The 23109-nt window shown below is 39.3% G+C and overlaps 1 protein-coding gene across 1 annotated transcript in view; it reads right to left on the reverse strand.

The window, feature by feature from the left end:
• Positions 1-228: 228 nt before the first annotated feature.
• Positions 229-23109, reverse strand: part of cd276 (CD276 molecule) — a 67713-nt gene continuing 44832 nt past the window's right edge. Inside the window, exons 6-8 of the mRNA XM_043264778.1 lie at positions 22766-22819; positions 18878-18915; positions 229-2110 (exon numbers count right to left, since the gene is read on the reverse strand). Coding sequence (XP_043120713.1) covers positions 18893-18915; positions 22766-22819 — 77 coding nt within the window. The 3' untranslated portion in view covers positions 229-2110; positions 18878-18892. The remainder of the gene's footprint in view (positions 2111-18877; positions 18916-22765; positions 22820-23109) is intronic.

The raw sequence follows: 23109 nt of genomic DNA on the forward strand, positions 1-23109 counted from the left end.
GGAAAGGCCTGCATGCTAAGGACACACATCGGAATATAATGTGCTGCACTCGTTCTTTAGTCATTCAGTCATTCAAAGAGTCACAGAATCCCGAATCTGTGTGTTTTCTCACGCTCTCTTTGGGATTGTAAGAGAATATAAAGCAAAAGCTAAAATTAATTAGTATGAGAAACAGATTCTTCCATTAACACAAACTGCCAAAAGCAACGCACACACGCCGCCGGCGTCCGCAGTTCTCAATGCATTTATTAATAACGTCAACATATCACGCAGCCGTGCTTCCATCCAGTACGGACCAATCGGTCTCAGAGCTGACGACGCAGATTCAACATGTACATCTGATGTGTTTGAAGGAATGACGCCAGAAATTGGATGCAGAAGTATTTTTGCAATTTGCACGACTAAAAAGTTGCTGCAGCGGCGCAAATATTAAATGCACGAACCACCAAAATAATCAGAATCCAAAGTAGGTGAGATATGCTTTGGATTTAATGCAAGACATTTGTAATAATCAGGCTCAGATTTAACTCCAGTGAATGGAGAGCTGTTTGTAAGTGCTCCGGTTGAATTCAGCTCTAGTATCAGTGCACATGATGATCTTGAAGAGCTCTGCATCTCCGCAAGTCTTAAGAGAGGTCAGACAGCCAGGAGTTCAGCGCTATTTTTAAACCCAGCGCATCTCATAAAGCACACACCTCTGCTGCTTTTATTGATTGCTTGCTTTGTTCACGCAAAAAGGGTTATGAAAGAGTAAGAAGTGCTTTTAGTGCCTCCAGCATGAATTGTTCTAATTGAAAAATAATTAGATGTGCGTCAGGGTCAGTGAATAATTGTTATTTTTAAATGCCATTATTTTCGTTACTACCAATAATAGCAATTATTAAATATCCTAAAATATTTTACAATTAAAATATTATAAAAAACTAAATGTTAGCGTTTTGTTAAAAAGATATTTAAACATTTTTGATTGACAGATTGCGAGTGCACGTTTAATAATATATCATTAAAAAATAATAACAGCTCATTTGAGACTGAAATGATCGCATCGGTTTATTCTTCAAATCGCTGTCCTCAAAAGCATCTTCAAAGACATCAGCTCTTTCTTAATAACGTCTCCTCAGAAGTCGATGTGATCGGTTTATTACAGTGATGCTGATAAGAACGGGATGACCCAGACATTAGGAGCTGAACGCTTTTCTTTCTCTTTAATCCGCTGACATTTGCTCCGGATGAGAGGTGAAGAAAGACGTGGACGTGCTCTTCCGGGTCGAAACGAGAAACTATCTGTCCTTCTACAGTCTGTTTATATGGATATTCATCAAATCACGATGTTTTCAACACTGATAATAACCAGAAATGTTTCTGCATCAGTAAATTATTATGACTCCTGAAGGAACTGAAGAGTGCTGAAAACCACAGAAATAAAAGAAGAAAAAAATATTTCCCATTTTAACAGTATTTTTGATGAAATGAAACGCAGCCCCGGAGAAGAGCTTCAAATGACCCGTTAGTGGAAAGCAAGCAGTCACGGAAACCTCCAGGAGCAAAAACCGTTTTAATTTCAGCATGTAATAAAAGACAACACGTCTGCAGCAAGGCCTCTGATTATTTTGGCACATTTCTCATTCCCTCGTATGCAGCGTTCAGAGCACCTGACGACGTCGACACACAAACAGACGTCTCACGCACCGTTTGGAGCTTCGCTGGTGTTCCACATAAATTGCTCCCTGAAGTTATTGGATTTCTGCGGAGCCGGGAGACGCTGACAGCTACAAGTTAGTTCTCGGGCAGGCATTAATTAGGAGCGGGTGGGAAAAGAGAGCGCTGCTGACGCTTTCTTAAGCTACTCACTTTCCATTAGGTCCGAGCGTCTGTCCCGGTGTCAGAGAGAGACTCCTCGAGATCATCTCCCTTTCACACCAGAAACACACGAGTGTGCGTAGAGACGAGCGGGGAACGGGAAAGGGCTTTAATCGATCAAGTGAAACGGCAAAATGTGAAGCGTACTAAACATGTACTATCTGTGCGTGAGGACCTGTCCCTTGTGAAGTGATGCTGGGTCGGGAGGAGGGTTTCTGCTCATGTCAGTCACTGACGGTCCGGCCTCGACCTGACACACACACACACACACACACACACACACACACACACACACACACACACACACAAGCAGAATCAGCTACATACACGCGTGTCTGTCTGGACTTAAAGAGACAGTTCACACATTAAAATCATTCTACAAATCCTGCATGACAAACCAATTGTGTTGACTTGATCTGATCTGATGTGTGTGTGTGTGTGTGTGTGTGTGTGTGTGTGTGTGTGTGTGCAGGGTAAACATAAAAGCAATTTAAATCGGTTCATGATATTAATAAATCAGGCCTCTTCAGAATTTAGAGTTATTATAGTTATACAGTAGATTAACTCTAATAATTAGAAAAACTAAAATTATTTCAGCTAGCTGCCAAGTCAACATTTCTCATTTTCATTTCAGTTTAACTTGATGAATTAAATTAAACTCACTAAAAGTAGAACTGAGATAAAGACAAACATATATAAAGAAAAATGACAACAAAGCTGAACTGAAATGAAAATGAAATAAAACCCAATACAATGTTATCTCATAGAACGAGTATTACTTTTAAGGCTTTATGTTCAAACATTTCTGAGGTTTCATTAGAAATATCATTTAAACATCGCAAAAATTATGATTTTTTAATGCATTATTTTGAATAAATGAACCTACATTCAGTTCAGAAACGTTCAGCAATCTCTTACTAGAGACTAGACTAAAACTAAAACTACAAAAACATTCATGACTTAATAAATTAAAATACATATTCTATAAAATAAATATTACAGCTAGTTGTCAAAGCACTTACTTTACATTGACGTGATATCTAAAAGTAAAAGTGAAACGAAAATCTATGCATTTAAAAAACAAACAAGTGAATAAATGACAAAATGACTACAACTTTGAAATAAAATATAAAAATGCAATATTGATTAATTTAAAAACAAAAGAGAAAACTATGATAATGTCTCAATGATACAAAAAACAACCCACATCTGATGAGCAGAGATGACAAACGTGTGACGGATTTCAGGAAGTCTTGTGAGAGAGGGTGAAGTCTATATTTAAAGATACACGGCATCATAAATAAACAAAATGCATGAAAGTATCTTCTTCTTTATCTCAGTTTATGACAATAAGCCTACAATTAATGATTTAGATCCAGAGCTGCAGCTTCATTTTCAGTTTGGTATCGACGGAAATGAATCTCCAAGTATTTAAACCTATACGTTCTCAGAAGTGTTTCCCTTCGAGGACTAAGCTCGCCTCACATGCTGAAGTCCAAGCCGAGTCTGGTCTCTGACGATGAGACTCTTTAACAGACTGTTTCAGATGGCTTTCATTAGGCACCGATGTTCCCATCTCTTCCAATCAGCAGCCGCTAAACCATTACAGCAGGTGAGTCCAAACTTTTAATGCAGCGAGCTGCTCCTGATTCCCCGCCGAGCGTTTCCCCGCTGCTAATGCGGCCCAGCAACGGCTCGAAATGCACCATTAAACCTGCCGGAGAATTAACTTGGACAGAACTTCATTATGTCACACACAAGGCCCTGCAACTTTAAGATTTCAGGAAAACCAATATTGCTGGCTACAGAAGCGAGTTGGTTCGTTTAGATACATAATTAGAGTCAATCAGCCATGGAGCTGTGGAGAAACACAAACAGAAGAACGACTTTACACACGGAGCCGGCAAAAACAGCGTGTGACGAACACACACACACACACACACACACACAGAACCGCAGGTACAGTACAATATTACTTGTGTTTCAACTCATAGCTAATGTTTGAGAATAATAAAATGCACCGATTTAAGAATATTAAATAAATGCATTGATTACAAAATGAGTAACTATGGATTTTAGCTCCTGCATCGAAGGCCAGTGTTTTAGAGGTTTGTCGTTTGGCAAAGTAGACGTTTTTCTCGATGCATCGTTTCAAAGCAGGTTACAAACAAAAAAGAAGAAGAAGGAACGATCACTTGAAATATACAATGAAATCATGTCAGAAATGTATTTATTTATTGCTGGGTGTCACGGCGGACGCACAATTCTATAAATCTGAAAACAATACTGTTTGTCACAGAATGTAGTTTTGAGAGCATTTCAGGCAAGAATATAGCTGTTTGTTCAAATATGCAGCTCGTTGATAAAGATGATGTCTATGTCTAACATTAGCTCCAATATTTTCAGGGATGCTTCCTCCAGGACGTCAGCGGTGTCTCTGAAGTGGTTAAACATCACATGTCATTGATTTTGGGTACGTCTAGCCGGAAGTATTCGGTCTCTTCAGTCTAGTATTTGTTTCAGAGCAAATAGTTTTGGTCAAACCTCGTCATGTTTCTGTATATGAGCACTTTGGAGTTTTGAGTGAACTGACCAGTCATTTTTTACGATGCCACTGTTGTTTAATAGAGATATCATTCAGAGAATATTATTTTATATTAAAACATGGACTGTTTTACTGATGTATTTACTATGTTTCTGGATCACTGTCTGTGTAGGCTCAGACAGCTTTCTGATTTCATCAAAAACATCTTTGCGTTCAGAAGATAAGGTCTTATGGGTTTGGAACGATATGAGGGTCAATCATGTTTATTTTGGGGTGAACTAAGCATCCCAATGATTACTGGTGTCAAAAAAAGGATCATTTTGACTATGTATTGTTGGCTATAGCTACAAATGACTCCAGGGTCAGAAGTAACGAAAGGCAGAGATCAGAAGGCATATACTGTGATGAAGGTCTGAGGAGGGCATGCTGCTTCAGTCTGAAGTAAACATCCGTACACAAAGCAAAGGCAGCGATGAGTTGGGCTCTGGATTCATGCTGACAGACAGTTTCATTTAGGGAGCGGACACTAATTTCCTCCGTCTATAGGAGTGTGTTGAGCTCAGAAACACCGGTGAGACGCATTCATTCTCTCCTTCATTTGCATTGAAATGGGAATGCCATATTTCATTCCTGCCCCTGCTACACTGGCACTTATTTATATATTTACAGTATAGAGAACACGTTCCCTCCGCTCGAGTGTAAATGATAGCCGTGATGACGTTCTGAGCGTGTTTCATATTTTGAGGGTCTGTAAACGAGTGTGCACAATTAACCTGCTGAAGCATCACTTTACAACACGGATGGAGATCAGCAGAAAACCGCTTCAATTCTACACTGTACGAGCGGCGATAGAAAAGAAGAAGATCCTGTGATTCTGAATGAGGGTGAAAAGAAGAAATCATTAATGCAATGGTTTTAATGTGTTCTGCTTCATGTAGGCGAACGCAAACGCCATCCTCTCCATCAGTCGAACTACAAAAACATGCAAGAGCACCATAAAAGCTGCTCTATTCTACATCTTCTGAAGCTAGAACTTCAGACACATTGTTTAATCAATGAGAATCAATCACTTATTTGTAAATGAATCAATCTTTCATGTTTCTATTGCACCAAATATACTAGTTTTTAAAACTCCAATCATCTACAAACTGTTGAAGAACGATGGCTTCAATTCTCTGACCACTTTTGGTTTACTTTAATAGTGCTTTTCATCCTTTATGAAGCTCGATTGTTCATTCCAGGGATTTAGATAAAACTAAAATGATACATAATAAAACTAAAATAGACATGATATGAAATAAAACCATTTTTTTGCTAATATATCCTTCACAAAATCATCCTAAAAGTGACCTATATGACTTTTTTATGCCGTATCTTTGTCTAATGAATAACTACATAAATTTAGTTTAGTTTTTTTGACCCCTTTAATGATAATTGCATTGAGAAATAATAAAGTTTGAAATGTTTATTCCACGGTAATGGTCTGCTAAGTGTAAATAAAACTATAAAAATGAACATGAGCAAAATGAAAGTACTAATTTTACTATAGTAATTAGTAGTGAGTAGAAGTAAATTAGTAAAAGTTTTTTTTTTTCATTTATCGGTGCAGTTTCTGTTTGGAGGTGAAACGATATCGAGACGAATCTCAGTAAACGACGACAGCACTTTAATTTCTGGCAGAACAAATACTTTTGTCCCAAGTAAACAGATATAATTAACAAAGTTCTCAACCTAAATGGCAAAAGAAGAAAATGAGCTCTGCAAACAACAAACGTACGATCAAAACATCAGCACATCACTCCGAGAAGAAAAGAGCGGAGGAATGAAAAATATCAGCCGTGTCATCTTCATTCCCTCTGTTTTCTGTGATTTTGTATGATTTCCCTCCCGACTCTCCTCCCGGGCCCCGTGGTGTTAATTATACTGGCTCTCTCTCCCTTCAAGCGAGTCGAGCACTGGAAGTGCATTAATCTTGATTCGCTCCTTCAGTACAAAGCCCTGTTTGAAGAGTCTCCTCTGGTGAAGGCCCAAAGGCAGCTGATTCAGACGAGAACCTGAGCAGATGATCTGCAGACACACGCAGGAGTCTGATTCGGCCGACCGCCGTCTCTCAGGACACTTAAAGGTCAGCGCGTGCATCCCAAAACTGAGGATTACTTCAGATTAAAACTGCTTTGACAGCACAAACGTCTAAGAAAAAAAACGTAACGTACAAATATCGGGAGGAAAAGTTCCATGAAGGAACTTGCAGATTAAATGTAAAGTGTTTTGAAGGTTTTAGATGACTTCTCTAAAAACAAAATGTCCAAATTTGCTTGAAATAATGTTACATTGTCGTTCCCAAGAACACAATATTGATGTAAAAATTCAAACTAAAAATATCTTACTGGCAAATGGACAAAACCTAGGATTTTTAAAATGTAAAATGACAACTAAAGTAAAAGTAATGAGTCTTTTAATATGTCGTAAATTGATTTTAGTTGTAAATATGCCTCACAAGATTGTTACACTGAATAACATTTAAGAGGGTAATTTCTGTAAATCAGGGAAATATACCATTGTTTGCTTACAACAAATACATACACATGTTTTTTGCTCAGAATTGTGGGTTCAACCCGAGCAATTAAGATTTTTTATTCTAAGAATTAGAAACTTTTTAGTTTTTTTCCTTTCTGCCATAAAGGTGAATGAAACCTTTCGCATAACTCTTTCCTCACAATTCTGAGTTTTTATCTCACAGTTGAGCACTTATACACTCACCGGCCACTTTATTAGCTGCACCTGTCCAACTGCTCGTTAACACAAGTTTCTAATCAGCCAATCACACGGCAGCAACTCAATGCATTTAGGCATGTAGACATGGAGCATGAGAACGGGGAAACTCAAACATCCACTCGTTCCAACCGAAGTATGCAGAAGAGCATCTCTGGACACGTCCAACCACGAGACGGATGAGCTACAGCAGCAGAAGACCAGACCGGGTGAAGCTCCTGTCAGCTAAGAACAGGAAACCGAGAATACGATTCACACAGGCTCCCAAAAAATGGACAATAGAAGATTGGAAAAATGTTGCCTGGTCTGATGAGTCTCGATTTCTGCTGCGACATTCAGAAGGTAGGGTCAGAATTTGGCGTCAAGAACATGAAAGCATGGATCCATCCTGCCTGGTATCAACGGTTCAGGCTGGTGATGGTGGAATGGTGTGGGGGATGTTTTCTCGGCACGCTTTGGGCCCAATTGAGCATCGTGTCAACGCCACAGCCTACCTGAGTATTGCGTCCATCCCTTTATGACCACAGTGCTCCCATCTTCTGATGGCTACTTCCAGCAGGATAGTCCTCTCAGACGGGTTTCTTGAGTTCACTGTACTCAAACGGCCTCCAGTCACCAGATCTCAATCTTTGGGATCTTTGTGGAACGGGAGATTCTCATCATGGATGTGCAGCCGACAAATCTGCAGCAACAGCGTGATGCTATCATGTCAATATGGACCGAAAACTCTGAGGAATGTTTCCAGGACCTTGTTGAATCTATGCCACGAAGGATTCAGGCAGTTCTGAAGGCAAAAGGGCGTCCAACCCGGTCCTAGTAAGATCTACCTGATAAAGTGGCCGGTGAGTGTATATTGCAATCTAGATTTTTCTTTCTCAAAATTGCCAAAATATCCTCCGAGGCTTTGACTTTAAATCTGAAAATTCTCAATTCATGTTTTAAAAATGAGCTATTTATACATTTAATTTTTTTTTTTTTAAAAAACAAGTTTCATACATTTCAATTGTGAGCTCTACACATGTGAGTTAAATTAGTTAGGTATCAACTCAGAATTGTTTAAAAAGCCAGACCCGTGAGATTAAGGTTTCTCAGCTGACAGCAGTGTTCACAAAGACTCGTCTCAATCAGTCAAAACGCAGATTATAATTCATAAACGCCCGACTGAATCTGAATCGCATCAAGCTCAGTGGAGAGTCACCGCTCTATTTGTACCTGCTTTTATTAAAGTGAATACACGAGTAAACACAGGTATATTTAGCACTTCTAAATGATTTACACCCCAGCAAATGAATTAGACAAGAAACGGCTGAATAAATCATACAACTAAAACATTCAAGACGCTTTCCAGCCGGGACTGAATGTGAACGAGGAGAGACTTTAACAGACAGGCAGATGTGTGTGTGTGTGTGTGTGTGTGTGTGTGTGAGAGAGATATTTAGTGTTGCTGACAGAGACGGCCCGAGGCTCAGAGCTGTTGACCGTTTCACGAGAAAAACAAGCCCTTCAGACTCACGAGCCAATCACGCTCCAGCACGAAATCACACGCTCGATTTTGTCTTTTTGAAATCATTTTAAATGACCATTTCCCCACTAAAATCATCATCACTGCGCAGCATCCATCTACTTTTAATGATTTCCATAATCTCCAGTATTCCTAATGATGATTCTCATTAAATTCTCGTTACTGTACAGCAATGGTATTTTTCTTTATTTAAATAGCACGTATTAAAGGAAGCACAACAAACACTGCCATGATGTAAAAATACTTTCATTTAAAAGGCATTATATAGTCAAAGTGGTTGTTGGTGATAACACGGCTGCCCGTGACAACATGCCCCGACAGCAGCACAGATCAGCCTGAATCAGGTCAACACTTCTTGGTTCAAATGCATGTAAGGAAGGTTTCACTGCATTCAGCTACAGCCAAAAAAAAGAGTAATGCAACTTTAATTTGGCTGATACAATTTTTTTTGATCAAGGCCTTTTTTTATAATTTAACACATTTTCCTCTAATGCACCCATTTATTCATATATATATATATATATATATATATCTCACACACATTATGTAAACAAAAATTCCATTTTGGATGTAATAAATTGTGGCATATTTTTACACTTAAATTAAAAGCAGCACAAAAAACACTTTTTGCAGGTGTTAGAATAACTAATTTCTTCATATTAAGGTAATTTATATTCAGTAATTTACAGCACTGACACTACTACATGAGAACGATTACATTTGAACTGAATTAATCTATTGTCCATAATCCATAACGTTTCCTGTAATGAAGTGAAGTTGCATGATCTGTATTTTTGTAGAAGCTCTATATAAACACAGTCAGAAATGTTCTGTACGGTGATCAGCACGAGAAGACGGACACTAAACTGACCGCATGGCATTGTGGGTAATGCGCGGCTCTTAATTGCCCCCTCAGGCAGCTGGGAGGAGCAGGCCTGTTCATTAGCGCTCATTGATCTCCTCTCTCTATCGCTCCTGTCCCAGCCCTGGGCTCCGTGTCACAAGACCCATTAATAATGCAGCAACAATAAAGCCAATGGCTTCGAGTTCATTTTCTGAACTTTCCGATGCGATTGCATTTTCACTTACGAGACGGATGTACATTTTGTGATCCGTGCCACTTTCTGCGTGGAAAATGTCAGGGTTTTATACTTCGTGGGGAATCCTTGAAACTAGTTTACGCTCACTAGTTCTGGTCAGATCATCTGTTAAAGACACGAAGATGTGGGCTGGAGCTACTTATCTAGAGTCTCTCTGTCTCTCTCTCTGTCTCTCTGTCTCTCTCTCTCTCTGTCTCTCTCTCTCTCTGTCTCTCTCTCTCTCTCTCTCTCTCTCTCTCTGTCTCTCTCTCTCTCTGTCTCTCTCTCTCTCTCTCTCTCTCTCTCTCTCTCTCTCTCTCTGTCTCTCTCTCTCTGTCTCTCTGTCTCTCTCTCTCTCTCTCTCTCCTCTCTCTCTGTCTGTCTCTCTCTCTCTCTCTGTCTCTCTCTCTCTCTCTCTCTCTGTCTCTCTCTCTCTCTGTCTCTCTCTCTCTCTCTCTCTCTCTCTCTCTCTCTCTCTCTCTCTCTCTCTCTCTCTCTCTCTCTCTCTCTCTCTGTCTCTCTCTCTCTCTCTCTCTCTCTCTCTCTCTCTCTCTGTCTCTCTCTCTCTCTCTCTCTCTCTCTCTCTGTCTCTCTCTCTCTCTCTCTCTCTCTCTCTCTCTCTCTCTCTCTCTCTCTCTCTGTCTCTCTCTCTCTCTCTCTCTCTCTCTCTCTCTCTCTGTCTCTCTCTCTCTCTGTCTCTCTCTCTCTCTCTCTGTCTCTCTCCGGTCAGTCGTCTCTGTTTCAGAGATGCTGTTCTCTCGGTTGAATCTCTGATTGGTTTCAGTGCACATTAAGAATAAATTAGACATTGTGAAGGTCTCGTCTCTCCCTGACCAGCTCTACATCATTATTACTCCGTTCACGTCTTTAAACGTCCTCCTCAGGCGCTCACAGAGACTCTCTCTCTCTCTCTCTCTCTCTCTCTCTCTCTCTCTCTCTCTCTATTCTCTACTGTACAGCTCAGTCCTCTCTCCTTCCCTCGACTCCCACTCTTCAGCATCGGACAGCCTGCCACAACCACAGATATTTTTAGAGTGACAGCAAATGGTTAAGGGGAATATATAGGATGGGAATTAAATCAATATTTTAGTGCACTACTTAAGGTGTGGGTGGGCGAGCCATTATCTGCCACTAATTGCCCCTATCGGCTCTGTCTGTTGAAAGGCATCGCTCTGACAGCCATTAAGTTTCATATGAAGTCCTGAAGCGCTGGGCTGAGCATCATCTCTCTCTCACAGCAGAAACACGGCTCGTGGAGAACACTACCGCTCCGGTTCTGCGGGATCTGCTTTTTTTTTTTGCCACGAACGAGCAGAAACACAACATTTAATGCTGCTGAAAGTAAATGCATACTGTGGTTCTGCGTTTAGACAACTTGTCACGGCCGTGTCCAGAACATGAAGAAAACCACAAAGACATCGAGCCTTGATCCAGATCAGATGTGTGCATAACACCATGCGGAGTAAAAACCTTCATTTGAATTGAAGCTTAAATCTAAAATCAAATAGATTAAATTAATTATTGATAACCAAGCTGGTCAACTAAACAGGAAAGAAATGAAACTGAAACAAAAGCAAATATATAAGGTAAATTAATATTTATTCATATTAATAAATTATATTTTAATTGCATACATATATAATTAAATTAGTTACACATTCAAATAATAAAATTAACTATTACTAATAATTAAATTATAATTATTAATGTTTATTTAAACTTTCTAAATGGCATTTGAAAAACAATATTATTAAATTATAATATTAAAATATGAATTTAGCATATAGTTAATCCTTTTATAATACAGTTTCATCAACAAGGTAAATTGTGAAAAATGCTTATTTAAAAAAATAAAAAAATAAAAAAAAAATATTATTATTTATATTATTTTCTTTTGCTTTATTGCAATACAATAGTCAGTTACTGCATATAGCTGCCTTTATATTTCCACAATAACTCTGCGTCTATCATCACAGACGCGGTCAATGCTTCACGAATCTCCCAGTTATTAATGCAAACCCGAATGAATGCGCTGAAAGAATTTATGCATATTTTTAAAGACCGATGCAGCAAACAACATCAGTCTCTGAATATCAGAGAGGTTGACGCTGGACCAGAAATACCAGGCGCGCTTCACGAACTCTGATATTCGATGTTAAACAGTCAATCATTTCAGAGACGCAGCTGATGAAGGTCGGGATGCAAATACAGGGAAAGTTTCAGTGGACTTTAAGTCTATGAGCATCTAAAACTCAACACGAGAGCAAATGACTTGAGATTAAAAAAGAGGGCTTGAGGAAATGCTTAGGCCACTGCATTACTTGTCTTGAAAATTGCAAGGCTATTTCAGTAAAGGCTCTGGGTGTGTGGGACTGCAATTACAGCTCTCCTTCTCCTCCTCATCCTCTCGATCTTCCTTCTTCCAATCATCATCTGTTTTCTGAACTGCTAGAGGGAGCTGCTTGTTTTTTATATTAGACTTTGATGTATTTCTTAGACTCCCTGTGCTTGGCAATAAAGATCTGTGTGCTATGTTTGGAACGGCCTGTTTCACGCTGCACAGAGCTCGTCTTAACAGCTTACAGTATTCACACGATCTGTGATACGACGCACTTTCATTCATTCAGCGTGACTCCATCCAGACGCTTAACCTGTTACTACAGATCTAGTTTTCTGAATCCGGTCGCACGAAGAATACCCGTTCTGGTTATTATCAGTGTTGAAAAGAGTCGTGCTGCACCGTATTTTTGAGCAAACCGCGGCGCGTTTTATTTTTCAGGAATAGAAAGTTCAAAAGTACAGCATTTATCCCAAACGAAAATATTTCCTAACAACGTCTTTACTTTTGATCTTTAATAGTAGCGCTTCAGAAAGTAGTTTTTGCTTTAGTTAATGACGATAACCCTGCAGCAAGCACACATTACATTCATCAATATGTACATATAATTAAAGAATCCAAAATGTTTATTGAGCAGCAAATCAGCATATTATAATGATTTCTGAAGATAATGCACTCATATTTATACTTTAGAAACTAACTTTTCGAATTAATTTCACGTCCAGGCTTCTGGATGAGCGTAACCTTATAGATGAAGTCCCTGTAACAGCAAAGAGTTTTTTATTCAGTTATTGATCTTTCTCTAGGGTTTCATCGTTGATCTCCATTCGCCCTGCCTTGTGACCTTTCCACGGTCTTCCAGTAAGTACCTTCAATCTATAAACCGAATGATTTTCGGTGTTCTGCCAGGGCCGGATGGATCAGGGGCCGTGAGGTCTCGTCTTTGGAGGGTCACCTTCTAGTTCGAGAGACTTGGTACAGAAAAAAACAGGGCTTGATTCTTCAGCCAAACTACCTTCTGAATGAAGAGCAGAGGATGCTGATGAAATGCTGAGTGTTTCTTCAAGTCGGGGTTTTTTAAAAATGTATCCTGGATCTTCTGAGCTTGATAATGTCGCTGGATAGCTCCGTGAATCAGATCGGCTTCAGGGTGAGTAAAATATGGGGTAATTTTCATTTTTGGGTGAAAGAGTCTTGCTGATGAATACTGGACCGACTGGAGATGGACCAAGGACAGTCATCTAGTCGTTTTCAATGCAGTAGGTATATTAATGGATCAGTTACTTTCTGTACACATGCATGTTTTTTGCTATAGTTATGTGAGGTATCTGAGTTATGAAAGATATATTGAAATGTTACAATTGCCCCTGGTCTTGCCATCTTCAAAGGAGGCGGTGTGTTTCTGATAGGGAGTCCTCAGATTGAAGGATAGAGGGGGAAAAAATACCCACAAAAATATGGCAATATTGGATTTTCTTTGGGGGCTACGTTCATTTTTATGTTGCAGTGTGAGTGAAGTTTGTCTCGCACGTCTGAATTTAAAGGAATGAAAGATGTCAGGAGAAAGACACAAAGAACAAACACCGCTGAACGAGAGAAGAAGAGTTTTTAAAGCCGTAACATGACACTTAATGTAGGAGCTGCCAGCTTATAATGTTCTTCTGATATTGAAGAAGTTATAAAAGAGCATTTTGACAAAAGTTTTAGGTGCAAACATTCCTGGGAGGAACATAAATCTCATCGACCCCCATTAGAAACTACTTTTCAGATCAAAGTACGGTAGAATGCAATGTTCAAGTTGAACACTAAGGGCATGATGGGATTTCAGTACTCAATAAAACATTTACACACGTAACGTTCTTGGATGATTTTAAAATCACGTTCAGACTATGCAACACTGGAAGGAATTCACATGTAAAAGAGTTTAGACGGCACACAGTAACGTCACTGCGGTTATAGTTCACCTCAAGTCAACCGAGATTGTGTCTGTGTGGAGGATTTTCCAGCTAACACAACTAACAAGAGCTCAGCTATCAGTTAGCTGCGGTCATGATGCGATTGTACAGAAAAAACCATGTTGGGCATGTTAAGCATCAGGGCAGCTTTCCATCTAGAGTTACTCTAGAACAGGGGTGTTAAACACACCTGATCCAGCTAATCAAGTACTTCAGACATACATAGTATATGTGTTTTAGCAGGGTTGAATCTAAACTCTGCAGGGCTCCTGCCCTCCAGGAATTGAGTTTGACACCCCTGGTCTAGAACTTCTCCCAGGGTCATGTGAAGAGCTGATGCTCTCGCTGCTCGCCTGATAACTTCCTGCGTCAGGTCCACTACAACCAAAAGCTCCCGGGACGAGAGGGAACCCGATGTGGCTTCCTCTGTTTCTGTTTTGATGTGACAGAAGGACTAGGGCCGACTCGAGACGTATCTCATCTGCTCCTGATTAGACTTCAGAGTCGAAGTCAACATCAACAGTTTTTATTTGACCTTTTAATGCACATTTCTGCGTTTAATTCACCAGTGCACAGCATTCTAGCTCTAACTGTAATTGTTCATCTTTTCTTTTCATTTCTCTTAAATTAGATTTTTGCTTTTGAAAGTTTAGGAAATGAGGATATAACAAACTACTTAATGTTTAATGAACTTGATTATTTTGAAAACTTTTACACCCAATTACATTGTCTTTCCAGCAAAAATAAATCTAACATTTTTTTTTCTTTTGCACAGCCATATTCATGTCAATCGTGCCTACTTGAAATTAAGAAGCAGACATTTTAATTTGGTTGAACAGATTAGAGAAAACAAGGTTTAATAAATTAAATAAACTCTATGGTTGGATGATGTTAGATTAAAAGGGGGGGAAATCACTTAAAATCAATCTCAAATGAGTCTTTCAGTCTTAAAATAATAAGACAAATCATTCATCAGATCATAGTATGTAAACATACATCTGTGTACAGAATGATAATCAATACTTGACCAGTCTTTATGCTAGAAAGACATTTTTAAACATTAGCAACACATGCCCTTTGTTCTGCTACCGTTGACATACTGAAGAAGGGTACAGAGTTAACTAACCTTCTAAACTAAGCTCCTCTGTTATCTGACAGCAACTGCAACAAGTTAGCATCGTTTTTCACTCAGCAAATCAATTCTATTACAATAGAGTTCACCACGTCCTCATATAGCACTGAGGTTATATGGCCCCCGCAACAACAACAACAACATGATCATTAAGACGCTTTGTCTGGTTTTGAGGCAACTGCCAGGATTTCTAAACAGCTGACCTCGTCTTTCTGCCCACATCCTTCTTTAAAACTGTGTTCAACTGTCCAGTAACTTATTAAAAATAGCCAGCGGTTCCTTTCAGGTACCATTCTGCACTAAACAGCCGCAGACCTATATCAAATCTTCCTCTATATTTTTTTCGGTCAGCAGAACACATTCCTAGACTCAAATGGCTACTTGGACAGTTTCCCATCTGATATCTGGCACTCGTACACACACACAATGACATTAGGCCCAATACTGATTCAAGGGAAATATCAGTGCTGCTTTCTATTAGATTTTGGTATCGCTTTTGACGTTGCTGACCACAGTATGAACCAGAGCACACTGGTAACAATGCACGGGACTCTCTAAGATGATCTGCAGCTGATTTAGGTTGTTAGGATTGATTTATGGGTTATTACATAGAAATAGGCAAATATCTACATAGACCTCTCACTTGTGGAGACCCACAGGGTTTAATCTTTGGGACTCTCTTGTTTTAATAATAATAATTGCAACAGTGATGTAAACTATAATAAATATAGTCCACTCCAAAGTTTCTGATCCAGGTATGTGCTGATGTTATTAACAACACTCAAGTGATGATATACCTGGGGTCTTAATGGTGTTAAATAGTTTTGCTTTGATGAAGGTAATTATTAATCTAAACAGACCTTTATGATATGTGGAAACCCCCCAAGGCCAAAAGAAGTCTTCGATTCAGCGGTCATGTAATTACATTTACATTTAATCATGTAGCAGACATTTTTTTTCAAAGCGATAAACAAATGATGAAAATAGGGGCAATTAAAACCAACAAAAGAGCAATAATAATATCAATACTGAATGCCAGCTGTAATATAACTTAAAAGTTTCTTTTAAATATTTTCTTAAAATCCATAAAAATAATGATAAATGTCACTACTTAACATCTAATAGTGATCAGAAATTCAATTCATTGTGCAGCCATATTACTACTATTCAAAAAGTGTACAGTAACGCAAATTGGCTTAATTTTGTTATTAATGTATTTTTTTTCCAATTGATTATTAATTATAGGTGCATTTACACTAGCAAAAAAAAGCCATATTTTAGTGTCCCCAGAACAGAGTAAGATTCAGATTTATCCACTATATTGCACCAATCAATGTGCGCTTTTGCTCATTCATTTATCTGCAGATGTTTAATTTACTTGGGACCGCTTGAAAAGAGAGAGAGAACAGAAGCAAGAATGTGTGTGTGTGTGTGTGTGTGTGTGTGTGTGTGTGTGTGTGTGTGTGTGTGTGTGTGGAGGGACTGGAGGGGCCGAGCATGTCATGTCAAAGCAATAACTCAATCAGTTCATGCAGAGTCATGCAGAATGCAAACAAGATTTAGAAAAAAAAAATCATTCACACATTCATTACCAGCATAACAGACTGTACTGGAAGTCTTCGTCAGTCTTACAAAAAAGACTAATAGATGCCTGCAGCTCGTTTAAAGAAACACGCTAAAAATGGGCTGATTCTCCAACTCATCTAGGGTTGAACCGTTGAGTTTTCCCACAACTTTTCATTTCTGTCTGTCTTAGTACACAGTGTATCTACAGAAAAGTCAAGTTTTAAAGAGGAGAACTGTTTAAACACTTCTGCCATTTTTGAGCTAGATGCTGTTGGTCTAATTTTGGCCATATTTACAGTTTATTACACATACGAGCAGGCCGCTATGAACCAGACATGGATCCCAATGAAGAGCGGAGACCCCCGTGGCTCCATCCTTGGAGCTCTCCTGTTTTTAAAAATCTGGTTTCCAGCAGTCAAATCAAAGCCCCACAAATCACTGCGTCATTTATCTGCATCATGCGCTCTGAATGTGGATTCGTACGACATCCTTCCTGTGCGATGCACCCAAAGGCTCACAAACAGCTCTTGCAGGTCAAGAACACGTCATCTGTATGAATCTGACCCACAGTTCTCAGAAAAACAGCAGAGATGGATGATGTTATGAAACTAGGGAAGCCCTCAGGCCTTTTACAAGGGTTCATGATGCAACTACCAAAAATAACCCAGTGCAAACAAACACGGACCTGGAAACAAAGCAGTGGAGGTTGCCTTGGGCACACTGGACATCACCAGGGGCACTGGGTCAGTCTTCCTCCTCAAAGCAAGCAAAACAAGACTGTTCAGAAAACCACCATCTGGCCACGATTCTGGTGCATATAAATGCAATATCCCCGATCTCAGTAAGCCTGGCTACTTTCGATATGACGGACAAGTCTAGTCCATTCGCTGCGATCTAACCGATGAACAGAAGCTAACGTCCCTAGACGGCACCCTGGCACGCTCTCCGATTAAAACACGACGGCACGTTTCTCACACGAGAGACACAATCACTTATTCTTTACTTTGTAATTAGGAAGTGAGAGTGGCAGTTAAAAATAGTGTGGCTTGTCGATGTCAGTGTGTCAGTCTGCCTCCTACGTGTCTGGGAAAGCAAACCATGCCATTTAATTTTCCTGTCTTAGCAACGGTTCTCTCGAACACCCCCCTCTCCGTTTCAAATAGATTTGGCCCCGCCACCTCGTCCCTATACGTTTGCACCTGCGTCTGGCTTTTTAATGATTCAAAGGGCTGGTGATTAGCAGTAATCAGGCTTAGCATGCTAGGGCAGAGGAGAGTCCACCATGCCACTTTAATGACTTGACACTGAAATGAATTCGTCATGGCAACCGTTGACCTAGTGGATATTATTCGAAGCAGAATGTCAAGACTTCGGGAACTTCTGAACGCCCTTCACGGAATAAAGATAATGACGCTTTATTAAAATGGAGATTGCCGCAGAGCATGCTGCTCGAAAACACTTGTCACAGACGGGGTTGTGTGCCATTCAGAATTGAATTGAAAATGGCTTTTAATCACCGAGCCAACTGCAGAATTTCAAGTGAGGCAGCAAGATGCAAAATTGTAAATTTAAGCTCAATTAAACTGGAAAAATGCAGTAAAAACTTGTAGGAACTGTTTTCAGTTTCAGTAGGAATTACCCATAACCGTCCACGCAACATATCAAACGTACACACATTTTTATTGTATATGTGTTTATGAATACACATTCTAAAATATTTTTTAAATATTTCACATGTTATATTTTATATAATATACTTTTATATTCGAAATACTAATTTGTACAATTATATAATAATGTAAAATAATTCTAAATGAATAAAAACATGAATATATAAATAATGTATTGTTTTTTAAGTTTCAGTTCCCCATAACCTCATAAAAATACTTTAAAATATTTATGTGTGTGTGTGTGTGTGTGTGTGTGAGCGCATGCGTATGTGTATTTATAATTTCACATAATGCTTTTTTTTTTAAATGTGATGAAAAAAAAAGGTTTTTGTAAAAATGTATAAATAAATAAAATGTAAATAATATAAATAATAATAATAAATATACTAGAGAAAGAGCAGAATATCTTGGCCAGAGCTAAATGATAAAGAGTCTTACCCGTGTTCTTCAGTTTTAGCTCTTTAAAGGTGTTGCAGCTGAAACAAAGAGAGAAGAAGAGAGTTTTCTTTAAGGACGTTGAAAAAAAGAAGAGGTAAACAACTCAAGGCTAGTAAAAAAAAAAGGCAGTATTGAGCTGGTCTGAGCTAGTAACAACCATCTCAGGCTCACGCTCCCCGGAGAGAAAACAGCAGTCTACACCCAGCATCATTACACCCTGCCCAACACTCCAACACAAGCTGTGCTTTCAGACGCTGCTTCTCAGAGGGGCCACAGTGTGTGACATTTAACTGTGAGCAAGCAGCACACACACACTGACACACACTCACACACACACACACACACACACACACACACACACACACACACACACACACACACACACTCACACACACACACACACTCACACACACACACCCACACACACACACACACACACACACACACACACTCACACACACACACTCACACACACACAGACACACACACACACACACACACACACACACACACACACACACTCGTGCACACACACACACACACACGCACACACACACTCACACACACACACCCACTCACACAGACACACACACACACACACACACTCACACACACACACACACACACTCACACACACTCACACACACACACACACACACTCACACGCACACACACACACACACACACACACACACACACACACACACACACACACACACACACACACACACACACACACACACACACACACACACACACACACACACACACACACACACACTCACACACACACACACACACACACACACACACACACACACACACACACACACACACACACACACACACACACACACACACACACACACACACACACACACACACACAGAGCTGGATGAATGGAGATCCCTGGGGCGCTCGGTTCAGCTGCCAAGGGTTGCAGTCCCATGCCAGACAGAAACGGCATGAATGGCATGAAAAATTCTATAACCATGACGTCAATGGAGAGGAAAACTGAAAGAAATAAATAAATTAAAATGCCAGTGGGTGAGAAACGAAAGACGAGTGCGTGTACTCTATTCTGTCCATCTTCATAAACCTCTTTCACAACTTTTTATTATTTTAGTATCATTGATATACCGTTATAGTTTTTTTGTAGTTACAAACCTTTATTTCTTTATAGTTTCTCACTTTTATTGTTTTATGCATGTCTTTAATAATGTACTAATATCTTTACAAGTACTTAATATTTAGCTTACTAATGATGTCATCATGTATGGGCAGGTTTTAGGATGGCTATACGTATATATGACATATATTTCTAAAAATGTGTGTGTGTGTGTGTGTGTGTGTGTGTGTGTGTGTGTGTGAGCACAACTGATCCGATTTATTTACAGCAGAGGAAATACTTTCATATCACGGAGGAGTTTCATAACACGGTCGGGGTGTAATAATGCAGCAGTATTGTAAAGGAGTTATTGATGGATTATAATGCATTCATAATAACATCAGCTGTGTTTGCTCATGAATTACTCCAAACAGAACAAATATAAATGCATTCCTGGTCATTTCAGTATAATGCATTATAAAGCTATGAAAATTATGTTTTATAATATTTCAAATATTGACAATGAATATGTAAATATTATAATGTATTATAACTGTCATATTTTAATCCTTGTATAAACATCGGTCTGAATGCTTAGAATTGCTATTTTAGCATCACTGATGTACTATTTTTGTTAACATTTTGAATAAGATTACATTTTGTTTTAATGCTTAGTCATTTTTCTTTTTTTTTACGTTTTCATCTTTATAATTGTTTTATTTTTTATGTATTCTTCATTACTATTTGTTCCTTAGAATTATAGTAATTCTATACTAATTTGTATTGTTTTTACTATTTTTGAACTTAACATTTTAGTTAAAATGTTAGCATTATTGTTGTGTGTCATTTGTATTAATTTTATGAATATCACGTCCATATTTTTCAATCTTCATCTCCATCTTAGACATTTTTATTATGTTTTTGTCCTTTTTATCATTAATGTAATTTTTTAAAATGTTTTTATATTGTTTTCTCATACTACATTTTTGTTGTTTTTGTTAGTTTATTACATTTCATTGCATTTCAATGTAAATTATGGAAAAATGGAATTTTATATATATATATGTTTTATTATTTTTTTTTTTAAATATATGTTTTATGGTTATTATTATTATTTTACAATATTTAAAAAAGCAGCATTAAAAACATTCATAGTTTGTATAAAGTTCTGTAAAAAAATTTGCATGTCTCAAAATCGTTGACAGTGTGTTTGTGGTCAACTGAAAGCATATCTATACACAGATAACATGTACTGTCCAGTAGGGGGCAAAATAAAGCGACCCTGTCCTTGATCTGTAGGAATAAATGATATTTCTCACGCAAAACGAACCATTCAGGAAAGGCAATTAAACGATCTTTAGCCATATCGGCTCTCAGAGGCTAGAATAGCATGATAAGCTTGTTGGGTTTAATCTTTAAACAGTTCTGTGATAAAAGCCATCCGTCTTTAAGGAGCAGCCTTGAGCGAGCGATGACCGAGAGAGCCATCTGACGCCTGCAGGACAAACCACTGTCCAGATCAGGACAAGCAGCGGGCGGCAGAAAGAGAAGAGCTGCGGGTCTGTAACCTGACCGCCTCAAAATCAGTGTGTGTGTGTGTGTGTGAGAGTGAGAGTGTTGCTGCATCACACACACTTTTAACTGACCTGAGCTGGTGAACACGCACACTCACTCTCTCTCTCACAGACACACACATACACTCAATTACTCTCTCTCACACTCACACACTTACACACACACTTACTCTCACACTAACACTCACACTCTCTCTGTCACACACACTCACTCACACTCTTTCACACACACACACACACACACACACACACACACTCACACTAACACACACTCTACCACACTCACACTCAATCTCTCTCTCTCACACACACACTCACTCTCACACTACTACGCACACTCTCTGTCACACACACACTCACACTCTCTCACACGTTCTCTCTCACACACACACACACACACACACACACACACACACACACAATCACTCGCACAGACTCACATTAACACTCACTCTCTCTGTCACTCTCACTGACTAACATGCACACACTCACTCACTAACACTCTCACACACGTATACATATGCACTCTTTCACACACACTCACACACACTCTACCACTCAATCACACTCTCACTCACTCTCTCTCTCTCTCTCTCTCTCTCTCACACACACACACACACACAAACACACTCCCTCTCTGCCCTCAGTCTTTCCCTGCTCTCTTTCTCTGACCCTCTTCACCTGTCCGCTTATTAAAATCTCATAGTATTAACTCTGCCGCTCACGGCCAGGCTGAATAATTCAATCAGACTAAAGGAGTCAAATGAATCTTTAATGGTATTAAAGCCACGGGGAGCGAGCCGGACTCCAGCCTTCACCTGAGACCCTCACCAGAGCCACGGATCCAGCTCGGAGAGACCGGATCAGTCCTTCACATTCCCTTCATTTACCCTCACATTTCACCCAGTTGCATTAAATATCATAATTTCTACAACGCCACTGAGAGTTATTAAGAGACTCAACCATGACTCTTTCTGATGGAAGTAGCGAGCCCAGAATAGAGAGCATTAATATAAGAGATATCTACCACGAATGTAAGGCATCTGTCCTATTTTCTGCTATTCTCAGCGGAGACTTTTACGTCTGTCATGTGAACACACAACTGTTCTTCTCTAAACGTTTCTTGTGCTCACTGTTATTTGAGGAACACAAATAACAATTTCAAACTTGTGTACACAATTCGACAAAATACCAAAAGTAACTGACCTGATTTGGCTTCTTCTAATTCTTTGGCTTCCTCCAGTTCTTTGGCTTCTTCCTCTGTAAGGAGAAACACAGACAAGCAGTTTAGAGTCTCCAGACACGTTCCTCAGGAGGCGGGTGAACAGACGCAGCTCAGGAACGTCTGAATATCTCTGATTTTGCCAACATTCAACCTTTGTGGCCCAAAGGAGGAAATCCATGTGAGAAGATCAAGACTAGTCGAGCTTTCTGAAGACGTAGTCTGCTCTGAAATCACACGCTTTACAAGGAGCTGCGGTCGCTTTCTCTACAGTCTTCTGACATCTTCTCACGGCCAAGCAGTGCAACAAACACGTCAATAAAGAGCA

The sequence above is a fragment of the Puntigrus tetrazona genome, chromosome 18 (assembly GCF_018831695.1).
Source record: "Puntigrus tetrazona isolate hp1 chromosome 18, ASM1883169v1, whole genome shotgun sequence".
Lineage (NCBI taxonomy): Eukaryota > Metazoa > Chordata > Actinopteri > Cypriniformes > Cyprinidae > Puntigrus > Puntigrus tetrazona.